The sequence below is a fragment of the Lissotriton vulgaris genome, chromosome 4_1, assembly GCF_964263255.1.
Source record: "Lissotriton vulgaris chromosome 4_1, aLisVul1.2, whole genome shotgun sequence".
Taxonomy (NCBI): Eukaryota; Metazoa; Chordata; class Amphibia; order Caudata; family Salamandridae; genus Lissotriton; species Lissotriton vulgaris.
Window position 1 is genome coordinate 1,901,537,646 of NC_141691.1, and position 21,835 is coordinate 1,901,559,480.

Sequence of the window (21,835 nt, forward strand, 5' to 3'; positions counted from 1 at the left end):
GTGAGGGTCTCAAGGCGCTAAGAGGGGGGGGGAATGCTGCTACTGTTCACAGAACCTGGTCTTGAGGAGTCTTCTGAAGGTTAGTAGGTCCTGGGTCTGCCGTAGGCGAATTGGGAAGGTGTTCCATGTCTTGGCGGCGAGGTGGGAGAATGATATGCCACCGGCGGTCACTCTTCGGAAGTGGGGAACAGAGGCGAGGGCGTGGTCTGCGGAGCTGAGCTGGCTGGTGGGGGTGTAGAAGCCGAGTCGGCTGATGAGGTACGCTGGTCCAGTGTTGTGGAGTGCTTTGTGTGCGTGGGTGAGGAGTTTGAAGGTTATCCTCTTGTTGACAGGGAGCCAGTGCAGGGCTCTCAGGTGGGGTGAGATGTGGCTGCGGCGAGGGATATCGAGGATCAGGCGTGCAGAGGCGTTCTGGAGGCGTTGGAGCCGTTTCAGTAGTTTGGCCGAGACTCCTGCGTAGAGGGCGTTTCCATAGTCCAGTCTGCTGCTGATGAGGGCCTGGGTGACCGTCCTTCTAGTTTTGGTGGGGATCCACTTGTAGATCCTGCGGAGCATGCGGAGGGTGTTGAAGCAGGAGGAGGAGACCGCATTGACCGGCTTTATCATGGAGAGGGAGGAGTCGAGGATGATCCCTAGGTTGCGTGCATGGTCGGTGGTTGTTGGGGCTGTTCCTAGTGCAGTCGGCCACCAGGAGTCGTCCCAGGCTGAGGTGGTGGATCCGAGGATGAGGGCCTCCGTCTTGTCCGATTTCAGCTTCAGTCGGCTGTTCCTCATCCAGTCGGCGACAGCCTTCATTCCTTCGTGGAGGTTGGTTTTGGGGGTGTGGAGGTCCTTGTTGAGGGAGAGGATCAGCTGGGTGTCATCAGTGTGGAGAAGTGTGGCTCAATGGTTAGAGCGGCAGACCCTGATGCAGATGTCTAGCCCGCGACCAGGGTTCAATTCCCCGCCTCGGTGGGTCTTGGGCTCAAAATTCCACGGACCTGATAATTCTCGCCTCTGTGCCTATTCCAATCATTGAGTCCCACTCTGCAACTCTGGGCAATAGCTTGCTTAATCTCCACAATGGCCCCACAACGCTAAGGATGCCAGGCCTCCACCTTGGGGGTGCCCAGGAGTGGACGCCTCACAGGGAAAGCCAGGATGGGTTTCACAGCGGTATTCGTACAAGCGCCTTGAGACTCTTGCGGGTGAGTAGTGCGCTATACAAGTATCAATTTACATTTTACATTTACATTTACATCAGTGTAGGAGAGGATGTTGAGGTCGTGCAGACGGGTGACGTGGGTGAGCGATGCCATGTAGAGGTTGAACAGCATAGGGCTGAGGGAAGAGCCCTGGGGTACGCCGCAGACGACCTCAGTGGCTTCAGAGCAGAAGGGGGGGAGGTGGACGCTCTGTGTTCTGACAGAGAGGAAGGAGGTGTTCCAGTCCAGGGCCTTTTCTTGGATTCTGGCATTGTGGAGGCGTGTTCATAGTTTCGGTGGTGTGGTTGCTGCGGAACCCGGACCATGAAGGGTCTAGGATGCTGTTCTCCTCGAGGAAGCTAGTCAGTTGTTTGTTGATGGCCTTCTCGATGACCTTCACCAGGAACGGGTGCCGGGAGATGGGTCAGAAGTTCTTGAGGTCCTTGGGGTCCGCCTTCAATCAATCAATTAATCAGTATACTTATAAAGCGCACTACTCACCCTTTAGGGTCTCAAGGCACTGGGGAGAGGGGATGCTACTGGTCGAAGAGCCATGTTTTGAGGCGTTTCCTGAAAGTTAGGAGGTCCTAGGTCTGGAGTAGCTGGAGTGGTAGAGAGTTCCAGGTTTTGGCGGCGAGGTGTGAGAAGGATCTTCCTCCGGCGGTGGTGCGGCGGATGCGGGAGATGGTGGCGAGAGCATGGTTAGCAGAGCTGAGATGGCGTTTTGGAGCGTGGAAGGAAAGTCTGTCGTTGAGGTAGGCTGGACTGGTGTTGTAGAGAGCCTTGTGTGCGTGGGTCAGGAGCTTGAAGGTGATCCTTTTTGGTACGGGTAGCCAGTGTAGGTCTCTGAGGTGGGGGGAGATGTGGTTGCGGCGTGGAACGACAAGGATGAGGCGGGCGGATGCGTTCTGGATACGTTGTATGGTTTGTAGCTTGGCCGTTGTTCCTGCATATATGGCGTTGCCATAATCCAATCTGCTGCTGACCAGGGCGTGGGTGACGGTTTTCCTGGTCTCGATGGGGATCCACTTGAAGATCTTGCAGAGCATGCAGAGAATGTTGTAGCAGGAGGAAGAGATTGCGTTGACCTGCTGAGTCATGCTGAGAGTGGAGTCCAAGATGAAGCCCAGGTTGTGAGCGTGGATGGTGGGTGAGGGCGCGGTGCCTTGGGTTTCTTGAGTAAGGCGTTGATCTCTGCGTGCTTCCAGCTCTCCGGAAAGGTCGCTGTCTCAAAGGAGATGTTGATGGTTTTCCGGAGATGAGGTGCAATAGTGGTGCTGGCTTTGTTGAAGATGTGGTGTGGGCAAGGGTCTGACGGGCATCCGAGTGGATGGTGTTCATGATATTGATGGAGTCGTCGTCGTTGATGTTGGTCCAGGAGAGCAGGCCGTTGGTGCTGATGGTGGTCATGGGGGTGGTGGTCTCAGTGGTTGCCAGGGCAGTCGCGGCGTTGAAGCTGCTGTAGATGTCTGCGATCTTGCAATGGAAGAAGGTGGCCAGCGAGTCGCATAGTTCTTGCGAAGGTCGGATGTCGGTGTTGGAGCTGGGGTTGGAAAGTTCTTTCACTATGTCGAAGAGCTCTTTGCTGTTGTGTGCGTTGTTGTCTAGGCGGTCTTTGAAGAAGGCCCTTTGGGCCGATCTGATGTGGTGGTGGTGTATGCGGGTGGTGTTCTTGTGGGCTGCGTAGCTTTCCGGTGTTCGTTCACGAATCCAGTTCTTCTCCAGCTTTCGGCAGGTTTGCTTGGAGGCCTGGAGGTCTTTGGTGAACCAGCTGGCTTTCTTGCTGGTGTAGATGTTGGAGGGCTTCTTGAGCGGGGCGAGGGTGTTGGCGCAGTCGTTGATCCATTGTCTGAGGTTTCGAGCGGCGGTGTCGGGGTCAGTTGGGTCTGCGGGTGGGTTCCGGGCGAGGGTGGTGGATAGTTGGTCTTCTGTGATTTTGCTTCAGCATCGGTGCGGCATCTGTTGGGTGTGGTAGTTTGTGGTGGGTTTCTGGAAGGAGAAGTGGATGCAACGGTGGTTGATCCAGTGAAGCTCAGTGGTGTGGTTGAAGGAGACATGGGAGGATTGGTATTCTTTTGCGTAGATCATCCCCCTTTAAAATACAAGCAGTTAACCATGATGCATTAGGAAGGTTTGTGACCTTATGTGGATATTGGGAGGGTAGACTGGTGAATATACCTCTCTCTATGTACCGCCAAGACTTCACTCCCCCACTCTGGCCGATTTGGGGTTGCATGTAATCAATCTGCCAGAAGGAGATCTATTAATAGGAGGGGACTGCAATGCAGCTATCAATGGAGACTTGGATAGAAACCCAACCAAACCGAGGGAAGCCTCTGGGAAAGGCTTAGAAGAATTTTTAAGAGCAATGGGCCTAATAGATGTCTGGAGAACCCAAAATCCCTCAGCTTTCCAATATACTTTCCACTTGGGGTCCACAAAGACACTCTCTCACATAGATTATATGTTTGGAAGGGCCGAGCAGCTCCCAATGTTCACTGAAGTGTGGCACCTCCCGAGGGGCATCTCAGACCACTCTCCAATAATCATGAGTTACAGGGGAAGGCCTTCCTTTCAAAATTTTGGGATGGTACTCAATCAGTGGTATCTTAAAATACCGAGTATAAGAGACCACCTGATTGAGGCCACCGCTGCCTACTTTAAATGCAATGAGGGGTCAGTGGATTCAACCCAGATGATGTGGGACGCATACAGGACGGTAATCAGGGGACAGGGAATTGGACTTCAGCACATCTTTTTAAATGATTCTGACTAATTATCCTTTCTCCAACAATCACCCTTTCCACTACGTGAAAAAAGTGAAAAAGCAATCATGTTGATCAGTCCCTGGAGGGGGAAGGAGGCAGGGGTCTAGGGGGCTGTGCCTTGCTCCCCCCAGTGTGTTCCCAACTGGGAAAGATTTAAAAAAAAAAGTAAAAACTATCCTTGTAATGGACAAGAGCTACTTTGAAATGAATACGATTTCCTGTATGCAATGATGGCTGTTTGCTCTCCCTTGTCATCCACCATCCATGTATTGGTATCCATTCTTGGGGGTCATAAATTCCGTAGTGCTTAATTAATATTCATTAGGCAAGTAGTTTTGTGATCCCCTGAGTAGGTGCAATTTGTGAATAAACCTCTTAGTACATAGCAGTTTGCGCATCCTGGTTTCCTCTGGCCCTATTGTGTGTATTAAGAACTGGAACAGCTGCTTTCCCTGTCATTACAATCATTTCCCATTTGCAACGCTCTCACCTACCATGTCATAGCACCCTCATACAATGCCTCAGCAACTTCGGAATACACAGAAAAGCATTGGACTGGATCATCTCGTTCCTCGCCGGAAGAACCCAGAGAGTCCGCCTCCCCCCTTTCAGATCAGAGGCCACCGATGTCATCTGCGGCGTACCACAAGGATCATCACTCAGTCCCACCCTCTTCAACGTATACATGAGCCCCCTCGCATCCATCGCTCGCCAACACAACCTCAACATCATCTCCTACGCTGACGACACCCAGCTGATCCTATCCCTCACCAAAGACCCAAACACCGCCAAAACCAACCTACACGAAGGGATGAAAGAAGTAGCCGAGTGGATGAAGAACAGCCGTTTAAAACTGAACTCGGACAAAACGGAAGTCCTCATCTTAGGATCATCCCCCTTGGCCTGGGACGACTCATGGTGGCCACCGGCCCTGGGAACCGCACCCATACGTACTGACCACGCACGGAACCTGGGCTTCATCCTGGACTCCTCCCTCTCGATGACCAGACAAGTCAACGCCGTCTCATCATCATGCTTCAACATCCTACGCATGCTCAAAAAAATCTTCCATTGGATCCCCACCGATACAAAAAAGACGGTCACCCATGCACTGGTCACAAACCGACTGGATTACGGAAACACCCTGTACGCGGGACTACAGCCAAACTACAGAAAAAACTCCAGCGCATCCAAAACGCCTCAGCCAGACTCATACTAGACATCCCCCGCCAAGCTCACATTTCCGACCACCTGAAAGACCTCCACTGGCTCCCCATCAACAAGAGAATAACGTTCCATCTCCTCACCCACGCACACAAAGCCCTCTACGATCTAGGACCCGAATACCTCAACACGCGCTTGTCCTTTTACACCCCCACCCGCCAACTACGATCGTCCAATCAAGCCCTCGCCGCAATTCCGTGCTTCCATAGATCCACCATGGGGGGAAGATCCTTCTCCTACTTAGCGGCCAGAACCTGGAACTCTCTCCCCACCCACCTCCGCCTTACACAGAACCACCTCTCCTTCAGAAGGCAAGTAAAAACTTGGATATTTGATAAGTAAAGTACCCCCCTCCCACAAGCGCCTTGAGACCCTCTGGGTGAGTAGTGCGCTATACAAATTATTGAACTTGAACTTGAACTTGCTTTGACACAGCGGCTGTATCTACTTGCACTATTGTTACAAATCATCAACAAAAAAACTATTCAGCATTCTTGACTGAGAACAAAAAACAGTAAAATTGGAATAGTCTTTTTTTTGAAAATGAAAGCTACTATAATTGCATTTGTGTAGAAATCAGGCGTTTGGTCACTGTGAGCACACTTTATGCAATGTTGATGAAAACAAATGTTGCCCAACGAAATATGTAATTTGAAATCAGTATACTGATAATCAGTAATTCACTCATTTATTACTGCTGTGCAAATATTTAATTCCTGTACTCAGAAGAACTTAGATAATGTGGAAATATATTGATTACTGCCTTACAAACTGCTACTAGCGATGGTTTAACAGAAGGCAAAATATCTGTTGATACAAGGATCATTCAATGTGGTTTCATTTCAATGTACAAATTTATAGCGTGTCTTGTTTCTGTTTAAATATCATTGCGCTTGGCCACTGAAATGTAAAAAACTGGATGGCAGCTTAAACCATAGATGTAGTTTAACAGAGTATAATAATCTATTTATTTGGAAGGGGAGAAGCATTATGAGCTATTGGGAGGTTCACCCCTCGCGGGTAATGGCTTCTTACCACATTCAACTGTGGTAATAAATTGCATCTAACACTCTGCACATATAATAAAACATATCATTCTTTGGATTTCTGGCAGTTACAGCGTGTAATAACTTTGGAAAATCAATGCCGATTTGCTAGGAGTTAACAAGGGAAGTGCGCGCCTTATCTGCTAATGTGCAATGGCTAGTGGTACATTTATTGTGGTGGATTCGTTTATTAGTGTGTTGATGGCGGGTGCTTACTTAGCAATAACACTCTGCAGTACACGTGATTCCTGACTTGGGAGTGGCATGTTTAAGACGAGCGTGGGTGTGTGTGTGTGGGGGGGGGGGAAGGGGGATGGGGAGGGGGGTGGAGTTGTTAAAAAAAGTTTGGGTGCTATAAAGGTAATTTGGGTAAACAGTGAAGTACGAAAATAAATAATCGATGGATAGTTATATGGCTGCTAGGACAATACAAATAACAGGACATTTTGCAAGCCACAACTTTAATTATGTAAACAAGAACAATTCCCAACAGGTATCATAAGAAGGCAATTTTAACAATGTATGCAATTTGCATTACAAAAATAAGAAACAAGGAGGCACTAGGGTTTTTTTGAAAAAAGGCGGTTTTATTCACCAACTGAAACAAGAGGAGGTCTTTCACATGGCAATACAGTTAAACAGCACTGTACAGAACAGATCATGTGACAACCCAATGGCACTTGGTGAGTAGTGATATATACAGTTGGTGACTGTGAAGGTGCAAGTGCTAAGGTGAACAGCGTGATCGTCGCATAAAGACAAATTATAAATCAATAATGGCTCCACAAGATCAAGTTGTAGTCACTTAGAACATGATTGCATGAATTTTAACAGGAGCACAAAACGTAATATGCGTCATATAGTTATGCTGTAGAGTCGACGGCGTTTCGATCCCCGTAGGTTGGGATCGTCATCAGGACAGGGTTGTCGATGAAGACAGTGAGAGTCACCCAAGCGGAGGCGCGTGGGTGGCTGGGGTCCATGCGGTCGCTCAGGAGTCGATAGCTGATTGTGGGTTGAATCTGGTCAGCGGGAGGGGCGGGCGGTGCCTGTATGAGTCAGGGCGGCGGAGGGCGATTAGGGCTCTTCGGGTCAAGTGGTGCTCGCAATTAATGCTGGAGCTACGCCCCTCCCGCTGACCAGATTCAGCCCACGATCAGCTATCGACTCCTCAGCGACCGCATGGACCCAAGCCACCCACGCGCCTCCGCTTGGGTGACTCTCACTGTCTTTATCGACAACCCTGTCCTGATGACGATCCCAACCTACGGGGATCGAAACGCCGTCGACTCTACAGCATAACTATATGACGCATATTACGTTTTGTGCTCCTGTTAAAATTCATGCAATCATGTTCTAAGTGACTACAACTTGATCTTGTGGAGCCATTATTGATTTATAATTTGTCTTTATGCGCCAATCATGCTGTTCACCTTAGCACTTGCACCTTCACAGTCACCAACTGTATATATCACTACTCACCAAGTGCCACTGGGTTGTCACATGATCTGTTCTGTACAGTGCTGTTTAACTGTATTGCCATGTGAAAGACCTCCTCTTGTTTCAATTGGTGAATAATACTGCCTTTTTTCAAAAAAACCCTAGTGACTCCTTGTTTCTTATTTTTGTAATGCAAATTGCATACATTGTTAAAATTGCCTTCTTATGATACCTGTTGGGAATTGTTCTTGTTTACATTACACACCCATCCCAACGTGGTCTATGGGTTCCCCCCTGTTGCTTCTATACACAACTTTAATTATATCATGGACAAATGATGATTTGTGATTAGATAAAGAACAAGGGTGTCCAATGGTAGCTTACAATGATGTACTTAGTCACTGAGTACTGTGTCATATAAAGCACGAGCCATTTTGGCACAGAACTGTGAAGGGTTTTATAAAACCAGACAACATACTTGATTCTTTTATCATATCACAACGGCATTCGTATATATATGACTGCGGTGATGCCATGGAGAAATTATTAAATTATTAGATAGGAAGTATTTCCACTCGCCTCTCTGTTTATATTTTAAAAGATGGTTTTATTATATATTATGTATACAAAGGACTTGTTTATACATTTTCCTGCCGCAATTGATAACATTTGCTTCGGATGAGAAGTTTAATGGTGCATAATTGGTCGGCCTTCGAAAGATACAAATCTTGCAAGTAATTATAGTTCGAATCAATAGACTGAACAATGTGTATATCTTTGCTGTCTGATTTCTAATGTGCCATTGCTCCAATGGAGCAGTCCGGCTTTAGAGCCAGTCACTCTGTGTCTGATAATATTGCAGTGTTGCAGTTGATCTTAGCTATTTATGTTGCGGAAAAAGGGTAAATTCTGCATAATTATTGTATCGATTTTTCAACCGCGTTTGATCATGTGGACCGCATGATTTTATGGCACCAGTTTGCCATCACTGGGCATAACCATTAATCTGCTCAGATGAAATATCTCTTTGTATTTCTTAAAATGGTGCAGGGTATTACTGCGTGGAAATAAAGATCGTTGCCAAGTCATCCTGATGGTTAATGGGCTAAAGCACGGCCTTTAGCTCTTTTATTGTTTTCGCTCTATGGGCCCGATGTACGAACAATTTTAGCAAGCAGAAAACGGGTTAATGACCTGTTTGTGCATGCTAAAATTGTCATGGCCATGTACCAACACAATTCTGCGATTTGCAAATGAATTGCGACTCGCAAAGAAGTGTTTAGAGACTCGCTATTTGGAAGGAGCGTTCCGTTCCAAATAGCGAGTCTCAAACCCATGTACTAATGTTTTGCGACCCCTTCCCCTTTGCAAATGCATGCAAAATTATTTAAGGGCAGGCAGTAGTCCCAGGGACTACTGCCTGCCCTTAAAAAATTTAATGAAAACTTTCATTTTTTTTTCTTTAAATGCATACCGTTCTCCTTTAAGGAAAACGGGCTGCATTTTTCTTTAAAAGTGCTTTATTTAAAAGCAGTTTCAGACATGGTGGTCTGCTGAGCCCAGCGGGCCCCCATGACTGGGAGGGCCTGTCATTCCCAATCAGCTTGCAAATTGGGAAAGGCTCATTGATATTAATGAGCCTCACAATTTGCGACCCTGTTGTGAATCTCAAATAGTGTTTAACAAACTGTTGTACATTTGATTTTGCTCCTTGCAATTTGCGCCTCACAATTTGTCGCATATTGTGAGGCGCAAAATCAAATGGTCGTACATCTGGCCCTATATGTTTTATATTCCTCAACAAATTCGACAATCGAAAAATATTTCCCCCAAATTGGGGTTGACTACATATTCTTGTTTAATTTAACACCTTTCGGTCTACAAAAAGATTTGTAGGTTCTATACTCTGGTTTTTAGACAAAATATTGAGTTAAATATATACAAACACATTAATATCAGAGAAAAAGTAGTGAGCAACAATATTCTGGTATATAATATTGTTGTCAAGACTAAGTTTTTTTTGTAGGTAATATTGTTTTTAAGAATAAAGTTGTCTATGATTTGTTTTCAGTAATATAGTTGTAAAAAATATCATTAATTAATAATTTAAAATTGTTTTAGTGAATACGTTAACTTTATATGTTACTATTGTTGTTCTAACTATTAACTTTCTAAAATATAGTTTTTAATTTGAAGTGATTTAGGGCCTGTGGAAGTCAGTGGCAGGCCACCACATTACGATGCTGGCAGTCGGAACCACCTCTGTACAAGATAAGACCGCTGCCTCCGCCAGGATCAGAGATCCAGATGGGGTGGCGGTCGGAGCTGGGCCCGAGAATGGCAGTGGTGCCGAGACAGGCACTGCCTTCGCGATTACAAAGTCCCTTTCTGACAGCCTTTTCATGGCGGGAACACTATGACACTGGAGCATTTCAGTTGTATCATGGGTCTCTTAAAGTTGCACCCGGGGCAATTGCTTTTCTTTCTTAAATTTCAAGTCCATAGATTAAGGGGTCTATTACAAGTCTGGTGGTCCGAGGACCGCCAGACTCATGGTGGCGCAGTGGTGGTAGTCGTGTGACCACCCTATTATGACCCTAGTGGTCGTGCCGCCTTTAGACCGCTAACTCCGCCAGGGGCACCTATATTACGACTTTCATCACCACCACAGTTTTCATAGAGGACTTTCCTCCATGAAAACAGTGGTGGTGAGGAAAGAAAGGAGGCCTTTCAGGGCCCCCTTGTCCCTTAGGCCTTGTGGATGTACCCAGGGGGCCCCTGTGTGAAAAAGCAGACTTTCCAGCATGGCATGGACTTTTCAGTCCAAGCTATGCTGGAACTTCCTATGTCATTCCCATTGCAGTGCTAATTTTATAGGCACGGCTGTGGGACTGGAAAAAGCAAAAGCCCACCAATTACTTAAAAAGTCATAATAGGGCGGGCGGTCTCCACAGGGGTTTGGCGGTGCGGCGGCGGGGTGCTCCCACCGCCGCACTGTCAAACTCGTAATCGGACCCTAAGTGTCTCCTTTGATTTAGAATACGGTGGTACCTTGAAAATATATAGAAGTTTTATAGCGAATACGCATTTTGGGGAAACCCAACCTGATTTTTTCTACCATATTTCCCATACTATGAAACATTTGTTTTTGCTCCTCCAAATTGGTAATCTTCTCCCTAATAGGTTGAAGGTGAGTTGGAAACGGTCTCATGTAGATTCTGTTATGATTTGCCTAAGTTAGGCCCTCAAAATGTATATAATATATTTCACCTGTTTGAAGAGACTGGAGAAACCGATTTAACTTCCCTCAATTTACCTATATATTATTACTACATATTCAGAGCTGATACAACTTATTACCCACACTCTGAATGAACAAGTATGTCCTATGATGTTAACATTTTTTAGGAACTTTCTTCGAATATTTAAAGAAAATATATGATCTCCGTTGAGGTCTAAATCAATTTATTCAATAAACTTGCAAACGTGGCACCAAAGTAACATTTACTTATTTGGTACTGCATTACTTAAAATGTTAGTGAAAAATGGTGAATGGCCCTTTGTGCATTCTATTATATATTTACATACACACTTCACAATAATACAACACATCCACTTTACGAAGCTTGGTCTTAGAGTAGCTGTGTCTACCCCGAACATTTGACTTATCCTTGAAGTTCTAGAAGCAAGTCAGTTTTAGGCCTAGACTTAACTATTGTTTATGCATTGACGGGCCCCGTGAAAAAGTACAATGCTGCCTGAATAAATACATTGCACAGTGCCAAATAGTCAAAGACTCTCTGGTATTGCAAGGCTAAGGGATGCACATGGACAAAGGAGCGATGTCTTGCGCAGAACGTGTACGTGATGACAACTGGCAATAAGTAAGCCCAAATTACACAAAATACGTAAGAGAATAACATGCAATATTCTGTTAGCCCTTTATTGCGTCTGTTTTCATTTGGCATTTCATTGCAAAGCCAGAACATGCTATTTTAGTTGTTTGGCTCTGCTAGGGCTGTTTGCGCTGGCTCTTCCCCGTTATGCCCCTTTGCAGATGGGTAAACTGCAACACTGTTTAAAATAAGGGGGTCTTGATTGTTCAATGCAACTGATCAGTTAGGCCTGCACAAGTAATAGGTCTAAAATGTCCCCTCACTGAGAACCAGGCTCAGCATTGTAGCACTTGACTCTCTCAAGGCAGCGATGCAGAGTAACCCAAGGCCTAGGCCTACTGAGGGAAGGTGGCGTGCGCTAGCAACCACCATTCACTGGACTGTAATAATAACGCTGAATAAATGACTGTTCAGTCAGTGTTTTTTTCCCTTTGTTTTCATCCAGGGTGTCCCAGTCCCACCCGGGACAACCCCAAGGTATGTGGTGCAGTGGGGGCCATTGCGGGAGCCCCACGTGTCCCGTGACCCCAGCTGACACACTAGCTTTCCGGCTTCACATCTGGCTGGCGCGGTAGCCGGCAGTCTTCTTCTCCTGAACCACTCCATGTGGACAAGGTGCACTCTTGGATGTGGCGGCCTTGCTCTCCCATCACGGGCACAGGGAGTGGGAAAGAGGCCACAGCCATGGGGGGAGGGGATGTGACGGTGCTCCTCCTTAGTTTGCTTTTGTTGAGGGCCTGGAGAAGGTGACTATGCCCCTTCCTTTTTTCTTGGGGGGGTGCACAACAGTACTTCCCCTCTTGTTTCTGAGTGGGGGACTGGAGATGAAGTCACCAACCCACTTAGTCAGAAACCAGGCTGGGGGTTCGGGTCCCAGGAACTTGAAAGGTCTGAGTAGGGGACGCCACACACTCACCCCGAGCTCATAAATAACTGATGAGATTGCTCCGACACCCAGGCCCTGGCCCACCCCGGGGGAATTTCAGCTCTTGCAGCGCAGCTCCACATGAAAAAGGTCAAAGGTCACCAGACCTAAAAAGGCCGTAACTCATCCCACATTGGAATGAATTGGATTATCATGTGTACATTTTACTCCTGATGGCTAGCTCTCTCCACCAGGAGCAGTTCCTGCAGGCCCCCTGGCCTCCAAGGTGGTGTAAGTTGCAGGGAGCTGGTTCCCTTGCCTCCCTGTGCCAGCTTTCTCTTTTTCTTGGCCTCTGACGATCCTCTCCTCCTTTTGGGACGCTGAAGTTCAAATCTCCCTCCAACTAGTCCTCCTGGGGCTTAAGGGGGCCATCCAAACTAGGCCTTTGAGTGATCCACTAGTCTCCGGGTTATCAACTGTGGAAAGAGTCCTTAGTCCTTTAGGTCATAAGGGGGCTCGTCCTTCCAGATGTCCGTGGCTGCTGCTGCCATTAAGTTCCAGTAAAAAGAACTCTCTCTCCCTTGTGCGTTGAGTTTTTAAATGGGGGGGAAGGTTCTAGAAGCCACATCACCTCTCCACCCTTGTCCCAACCCTCCTACACATCATGTTAGGACAGTTCAAGGTGTGCGCTTTCCAGAAGTCAGTGGTCACATCTCTTCTGGGAGCCTCAGCTCTGCCTCCAGCCAACACCACTGCCAGGGTCTTTCCCATCAAAACTTGAAAGAGGAGTCTCCTGTTAGCTAAAGTTCTCTGGGTTTCCTAGGTTCCGTGATCCTGCGCTGTCAGTATGACTGCTAATAACAGTTGCAGATCTTCTTCCATATCCCTACCTCCTCAGGAGCTGAGGGAAACCGTGTTGATTACTCTATTTGTGTGCAGAGGACGTTGTTCCTTCAGCTGGGGATCAGAGTAAATCAACTTGGTGCAGCAGGGTGACAAAGGCGTGGGCTCTGATCCTGAGGTTGAGTAGAGCCAGAGAAATATGAACATTCTGGACGACCCAGACCATGTAAACATATCTGATTGGGAATTGCATATTTGAATTGGTGCACACTTTTTACCCAATTTTGATATCTTGCTGGACTTGTGTAGGTCAATGGGGAGCGAAACTATACTCTAAGGCAGATTTCCCCATGTGTATAAAAAGTGTCACCGCAGACATAACAGTAAACCATACTGACTTTACCTATGAGTGCCCGATAAAAATATATAAATATATATTAATTCTTTATTCGGTTTTGATAAAAATAAACATGAAAGTACATCACAAGTACAATTTTTTTTAAACAATAATATCCCTAAAACAAACTATACAAAGCAATACAACACACAATATACTTCATTATACATATAAAGCAATCGATAATCGTGGGAATGCCTATAAATTGTTTAAGCTGATCAGGCAGAGGGAAAATGAAAACTTATGGAAAGTCCCACATTAGTAACGCTGTGGTTCGGTTAAAATATGTGTATTTAGGGATTTATAGCCATATTTCCCACTTTAGTCACACTACAATTCTATAACCAACCAGGTGCTGCTTACCTATACTGCATTACAGTAACCTTATCTTAAAAGGTGGACAGTGACGGTAAGTATGCACAGTCCGTTTACCATGTTATTACAGTGGGTGGGATACATGTGATGACTCATCCACAGCAAAAAGTCCAAAACCGGGTAATCAAAAAAAGTTAACAAAATCTGGGAACACAGTAACTGCACAATTTATTCTATAGTCAGTCTCCCTAAAGAATGGATGTAAATAGGTTTTTGTAAAAATGTGAACAAAACATATATCTTCTAAAGATGCATCTGCACCAAGGCATAAACAACAACATGTGTTATTCTTTTCTAAATTTCACTGTGAGCCTTCAATCTAAAGTATTAGAATGTGTGATCGTCTTAACTGTAAAAAATTATTTTTAGTTCTTGATAAAATTATTGAATCTGGATAAGACTGTATCATAGGAGAATAAGGGCCTAATTTGGAGTTCGGGGGACAGGTTACTCTGTCATAAACATGAAGGATATTGTCTCTGCCATATTACAAGTACCGTTAGATATAGTGACATTGTAATACGGTGGATGGAATATCCATCACGTTTGTGACGGAGTATCCCATGTGCCAAACTCTAAATCTGGCCCTAAGTCTGCTGGACGTAATTAGAATACTTATGTGAAAGTAAGATAATTTGAAAATGGTCTTCTTAAATAAGTTTTAAAAGCTTGCTTATATTAAACGATGGTCACTTATGTAACAATTTGAAGACTGAAGAGCGAATAGTCTGCAAGAATTCTGCTTATACAGGTATCAATAAATGATTGAGACATACCTATATGACCAAATGCCTCCTATGAATCATTACTTTCAGTGAACCATCAGCTCAAACACTGCTACATGTAGAAAAAATCATTTTAATGATATCTTAGGATACCAAATAGGGAATGTAAACAGCAATGAGGAGTTAAGGATCTCAAACAGGAAAGTTGACGATAAAAATGTTATCAAGATTTAAAAAAAATTCATAAGTGAATACAGTAGAGGAATATAATAATGCTGGAATTAATTTGCAATTCAGAAACATGCTTAATCGTGTTAAATATGCCCTCATTCCAGAAGTTAATTTAGAGAAAGGAAAATTCCAATTTAAGATATGATCAATTAATTTTATTTATTTATTTGTAAAGTTTTATATAGCGCGAACGTGACCCACGAGGGTATCAGAGCGCTTTACAGTATACTGTGTAAAACATAAAAGAATGATGATAACTTTCATGTGAGGATAATTAGTGACATATTCAATGAGACAAGAGTCAATCGTCCATTTAAAAGCGGGTTTGGAACAGCTGAAGGACATTATCTTGGTTTTGTATAACTTTAAATTTTAAACCGTTAAGCTTATTGTATTTTTGCTTGCAACCAAGCTGTTTTTGTAAGGCCACCTGCATTAGAGATAAAATGGTCAAGTCATCAAGCATATAGAAGGGGGCTAACTCTAGTGTCAGCTAACTTTGAAGATACGGCGTCCGGCTGGTCCCAATAATCTTGCAGGTCAAAAGATTTGAGAGGAAGTTGTCTCTCATTTGACAGCTTAACATGTACCGAAGTTTGAGAGTGTAGATTGACCGGGAATTGAAGTAAAGCACAAGTGATCCCTATGAATGCAATTTGGCCAGACAACAGTTCCTGTACACTTCATCAAAAGCAGTAGAATAAGTGATAGCACAAAGCTCTTACTACTTCTTTTTAGCTTAACAAGGTCATTAATTAATCAACTGTGAAACAGTTAGCCCGAAAACCAGTTTGTGAGAACTTAAGCAAATTCTGTTCTAAAGTTCAGTTCATTGCTCAGTACAGTAATAGCTTAGCAAAAACCTTGCTGTCTGTGTCAAATATAATGATTAGATGATATCTCCTAGGATCAGAAACAATAGCCCATTAATAAACGGGATTTTTAGAAGGTATATAACAATTTCAACGTTATAAATGCTAGTAAAGTTTAAATTCAGAATAAAGCTCTGCTCCATGGGGCTGACCTTTATCACATCCACTGATATGCCTTTTGTTCCAGACACATAAGAAGAAGGGTAGTTCTTGATGAAAGTCAAGATTTCTTGAGCAGTAATTTAAAAGCTCTAAAGTTTACAGGAAGGATTCAAATAAAACACCAAATGATCAAATATCCAAACATTCTGGAGATATAATGTGCCATCAAAAATAATGTATTATCCCACTAATCTTCTCTTTTAACAATGCATTTTAATTATTTCAAATACAACAATCTATGCACCAAACAAGGTTTTGACTTATTTAAGAAAATCATATATCCGTTGATTGATACCATCTGTATGAACAGACACATAAAGTAGCCTTCAAGTTTCTTAATGGCAGCCAAGACTGTTTCAATAATATCAGTCAGTGTCGGGGATAGCAGCCAACAAATGTTTTGTGGGAGACACTGCTTCTTCAGGGCCATCACTCACAAGAAAAAGCTCCTTTATGACAATAGCTAATCTTCTTCAACATTAAAATGCTGTCCTATTTAATTTCAGGGATACATCATTCTTAGCATTCTACCATACAGTAGGGAAATATGATGCTCCTTAGCAGAATCAGAGAATGCTAAGAAGATCATTATAGTTTGTTAGGATGTTATTGACGCTAGTTTCTACCTCTGTTTTGTGAGGAATGATGGGAAGTAGCAGCGGCTCGCACACTATATAGTGCCTTCCTTTCGTTCTCCACTTCAGCCTTTCTGTGATGCCTTAGTGAGATTTTGGCATGGTTGACATTCTGATTGGAATGCCAATGGACTAAGCATGCAGTTTGGAGCACTAGGGTGACTCTGGGTCAGCACTTGGTCTTTTCTAACTTTGCGGCTGAGCTCCAGTCATGGGTGTAGCACGAGGCATCAGGCTTGTCTTTTGCATATATGGTCCAGAGAGCTATGTGGGCGTCAGTGAGAGTTCAAGAGTTGAATTTAATGTGTCTAGGATGGTTTCAATGTCATCTAAGTGACTGATATGGAAGGCAGTTAGGCAACCCTGTCATGCAATGAGGACAAAAATGAAGAATTGGATTCTGATAGTCAGAGATGTGGGTTTCTCTTCTGTACAGAGGTTTGGGAGTGATTTATTAACCCCTTCACTGCGGCGGCTATTCCGCCGCAGTGCTAAGGGGGCGGGGTGGGAGAGCGGCGGGCGCATGCTGGTGACGGAACCGCTCCGTCACCAGCGTCGGTTGCGCTGTGCTTATGACGGAGCGGTTCCGTCATGGCCCCGCCCGCTCAATAGAACGCTCAGCGCAGGCGCGGAATTTGCGCCGCGCAGGAGCGTCGGGCGGGCCATGACAGAACTGCTCCATCATCAGCACAGCGCCACCACAGCTGATGCTCCGTCATCAGCAGGCAACGGGTTAAAAGAGTAAATCAAAGTTATCTGTCTAGGCGTAAGAGAAAAGGGAGTTTGTGACATCTAGTGTAAGATCATGAATGTGGGTATGTGCTCTTATGTGGAGGGATGGTAGAGTGAGGTTATCCCATTTAGATGTTTCTTGTGGTTTTAGTGTTTTAAGCATCAAGGAGGCTAAAATACCCCAAGAGGGTATTGTGCGTGAAAGAGATGTAGACCGAGAAGATGAAGAGAACATTTCTATGAAGAGTTTGTAAATTCCAGGGTTTGATAGATAATTTGGAATGATGCATGTAGTTAGGAGGAGTGAGATATTTGTTCTGAGACTAAGAGGCTTCTCAAAGTGCATCATAAAGTGACTACGAGATTGAGTTTGTGGATGATGGAAAGGCCACCGTCAGTTTCATAGGGGGCAGGTTGAAATAGGATGATGGAACCTCCTGGGATGAGCTCATCAAAGATTGGTGACAATGTGATTGGAAGTCAGGCGATGAAGAAACTATCTCATGCTGCTGGTTAGGAAATCTGGTATGCTGGCATAGTGTGTCTGTGCAGGGTGTGAGATGGTGAGCATAAAAGAAAAAGATAAGATTGGTTGCAAAGTAGATTTCAGTTTGTGAGTTTTGAGTGGACATATGTATTAAACAGGTAGGAGTGTGCTTGCAGGGATTATTGGTAACCTGTGTATGATGTAAAATAATGTAATTGGGAGTTTTGAGGTGTAAGTATGCACACACAATAGTGTTTTGCAGGAGCCAATTGTAGTCAAGTACAGTTGCATCAGATGAGCAAATATCTGAACAATGGGCATATTTTTGCTACAGAGCAAATATTCTAGCAAATATTTTAGAAGCGCTAACTGAGATACAGTTTTGTCAGAGGGGAGACATACTAACAAATACTTTTGCACATTTCATAAACGTGAACGTTTAGGAGCATAACGTCCCCACTGTTCTCTGGATCAATCTACATTGTGAAACAAGTTATTTGTTAGACAATGATCCAATAAAAGCCAAAATAAATATGAAAGCAAACAGGCATTGATGCAATGGAAAGTTTACCTGTCGGTGGCATCTATAGGAAGTCCCTCCATTTCAAATCTGCAAGTACAGCCGTAGTCATCCAGATCTTTTGGACAAAGTCCTGTTACACATTTTAATTTATTCACAAAATTAAGCAGAGCAGGAAAATTGGTAAATACTGACTGTAGCCACGTGAAGTGTGATCCCAAGCAATCTAGGAGGAAAGACATAAAACAATTTATTATAAAGGTTTATGAGTGATCTTTATCTGATAGTTAACATTTATTGTTTTAAGTTATTCATAGATTAACACATTATCTGCATATAATAAAAGAGAATAAGTCTTGCTATTCGGTTAATGAGATTACACTGTCAACTACTTAGGGCCTGATTACGAATTTTGGCAGTGTGGGAGCAGGGATTATGCCACCCCCACGCCCCCGCATAGCCGAGACTTGCTGCCGCCTGCCCACCAGATTATGATTTAAAGTGGTCTGGCGGGCAGGCGGCGTGGCGGTCCCGTGGAAGTGCCTCTTTCAAAGGTAGCGGTGCTTTTGAAAGAGGCACTGCAATGGGACTGCAGAATAATTGTCCTGCACGGCATGGACTTGCAGGTCAATGCTGTTAAGGAAATGGTGTGCATGCACAGAGGGGGGCACATGTTATGCCCCCTGTGTGCATCCACATGCCGAGGATGTACTGGGGGCACTGTAGGGCCCCTTATCTTTTCTCTCTGTCAAGGCATTCATGAAGGAGGTACCTCCATGACACCGCCGGTGGAGAGGAAACTCATTACATGCACCGCCAAGCATATTGCAGCCTCAAACCGCCTTAACAGTGACAGGGAATGTCTGTTTCCAAGCAGCGGTGGCAGTATCAGGGCGGTCCAACTGCCCAACTCAAATGGGGCTGTCGGACCGCCAGTGCAGCAGGGGCCGGGCCCTGGCCAGGTTGGTGGTCCTTGGACCACGAGACTCGTAATCAGGGCCTTAGTCTCCAGACCTATCTTTGAAATAAATTAAGAGAAACTTAATAATGTTCTTATTATCGTGACCATAAACATGAGTTTGTTAAGTGTAGTGATCACTGAAAATGAAGAAGCATAGTGAAGATAAAAAAATAGTGTGGCTAGAGATAGAATTTTATTGAAAAACTTGTAGCCCCTACTATTTTTTTTATTTATTTGCGAGTTTATACCGCGCTGGACTCGACTCCCGAAGGAGTATCTCCGCGCCTTTGGCAGCTACAGCATAAAAGAGGGAATAGACCACTGAGTGGCAATCAGATATTTTTTTAATTTTAGAATAGTAAAGTTTTAAGCTACTACTAATCAGCACCTACCAAAAAGTCTTCACTATTTTTGATTTGAAGAACAATGTTGTTTCAGGAATTATCTGGAATAACATTTGTTGGGATGCAAAAGTCCCTCACGTGGTGATAGACCAGTAACCCTGCTCTGAGTGCCCCAGCTGCAAAGATAATTGGAACCCTGGTGCTGAGTTTGTTGTAATCCGCGAACACGGATTGTGTGTGTGCCATGACATAGACTTCCCTCAGGGATTGTTGCATTGGTGTACATGAAGTGTAAACCAAATCTCTACCCTCATGATGCTGAAAGGTTATGCCATTACCAGGAGTTAAGTATCATGAGCAGTATACATGCAGTTATCTGTAGGAGTAAACAGGTCTTTTTACCTGTTACTGGAGTGAGGCCTACAGGCCCACTCATGTAATCTTCTGCTGTTGCCGGCTTAACTCAAATTTGGACTACATAAAGTCAGTATGTAGCGCTGTTTGGTGTGTGTAGTTGTACGTGTGTGCTGGGTGTATGTGTGCCTATGAGTGATACAATCAATGGAAGATTCTGGGATCCATTTTGGGCCATCCAGGTCTAACCGGAGGAAACTCCAAAAGGAAGCAGACACCCCAAAAAACTTCAAAGACTAATGGCCTGATTACAAGTTTGGCGGATGGAATACTTCATCACAAATATATCTTGTACACCATATCAGAGGTTCCATAGTATGTAATGTAATTGGAACTGAGTGGAAGGGACATCCGTCATGTTTGTGATGGAGTAAACATGTCTGCCAAACTCGTAATCAGGCCCTAGATCCTAAATCACATTTGGTTTCTGAAAATGGTCTATACGAGGAAGAGATTGAGGCCCCCAAAATTGTCAACTGTCAAGCAGCCGGTCGGAATTTGTGAGGAGGAGAAGCTCTGAAAGAATTTTACCTGTGACTAGGGCTGGGGGCTAAGGATTGGCACTCTCCCAGCTGGGTGTGGAGACATCACCCAGGGAAATCCAACACCAGTTACCTTACAGCCTGGAGCACCAGCACCTGGCTGCTTGGCAAGAACAATCTGTCCTGTGAAGAAGATGAAAGCGCTGGTGGGAAGTGAGACCCATTAAGGAATCCTGGCAAGTGGATACCCATTGCAAGGTGTGAAGAAGCAGCTGCTGCACCAATTGGTCTATCACCCATGTGTAGATTCCGGTCAGTGACCCTGGATGCCAGAAGGGTTTGCTGTGAAGTTAGCCATTGCTCCACCTATTGGGCTGTCGCCTGTGTGCAGCCTAAAGTCATCATGAATACTGTATACCAGAGGGGGCGGCTGTGAAGATTGCATCACTGCTGTGCCAATAGGGCCTTTGCATGTGTACGTAGTAAAGTTGGTGAGTCTGTATACAAGTGGGGGCCACCGTGAAGAGTGTGTTACTGCTGTGCCGGTCAGTCCATCACGCATGTGAAGGGTGCAGTTGGCCACCCCGTATGGCAGAGGGCGCCACAGTGAAGATTCTATTACTGCTGGCCAAACAGGCCATCGCCTGTGTTCCAAGTAAAGTAAGCTGCCATGAAGAGCAAGGTTACCTCGTTTCATCGATGGCGAGAAGAAGGGACACCATTTTGACCTGTGAGTGCTCGGGCTCCAAATAAAGCATTGGAACCTGAGCGATCATGCCCCTATCTCTGAGAACGATCAGAGGAACTTACCTTGTCATAAGAGGAAGTGCCATGGATGAACAGCCACTGCCCCTATAAAGCCAATAGTTCTTCTCACCCCCAGCAGCAGACCTCCATGATGTCTGAGGAAGGAAGGTATCACAATCGCTGGAGGAGTGGGTAAGACTAACTACAGGGCAGAAGGGCCATGGGAAACTTGTTCTGCAGAAAGTGTACATGGCCCAGTTGCCCAGGGCACATATGAGATTGGGCCCCAGGGCATCAGGAATAAAATGCCTCAGCCCCCACAGTCGAGCCAGTAGCTTTTGCTTGTCTCAAGACCCTCTGAAAGAGGTTCTGACACCATTTGAAGAAGGAAAGTATTTTGTTTCATGGATAACGGAGTGAAGTGAATTGGGGACAATACAAGAAGCAGTTATAGGTCCATCTTTAAAACTATCAAAGCAGTACAT

The 21,835-nt window shown here is 44.9% G+C and overlaps 1 protein-coding gene across 5 annotated transcripts in view; it reads right to left on the minus strand.

The window, feature by feature from the left end:
* OC90 (otoconin 90) overlaps positions 1 to 21,835 on the minus strand; it is a 521,593-nt gene that overhangs the window by 353,258 nt on the left and 146,500 nt on the right. For all 5 annotated transcript variants that reach the window (XM_086967045.1, XM_086967044.1, XM_086967046.1 and 2 more), the window contains exon 5: positions 18,454 to 18,628. In XM_086967045.1, the coding sequence (XP_086823171.1) occupies positions 18,454 to 18,628 (175 nt within the window). The remainder of the gene's footprint in view (positions 1 to 18,453; positions 18,629 to 21,835) is intronic.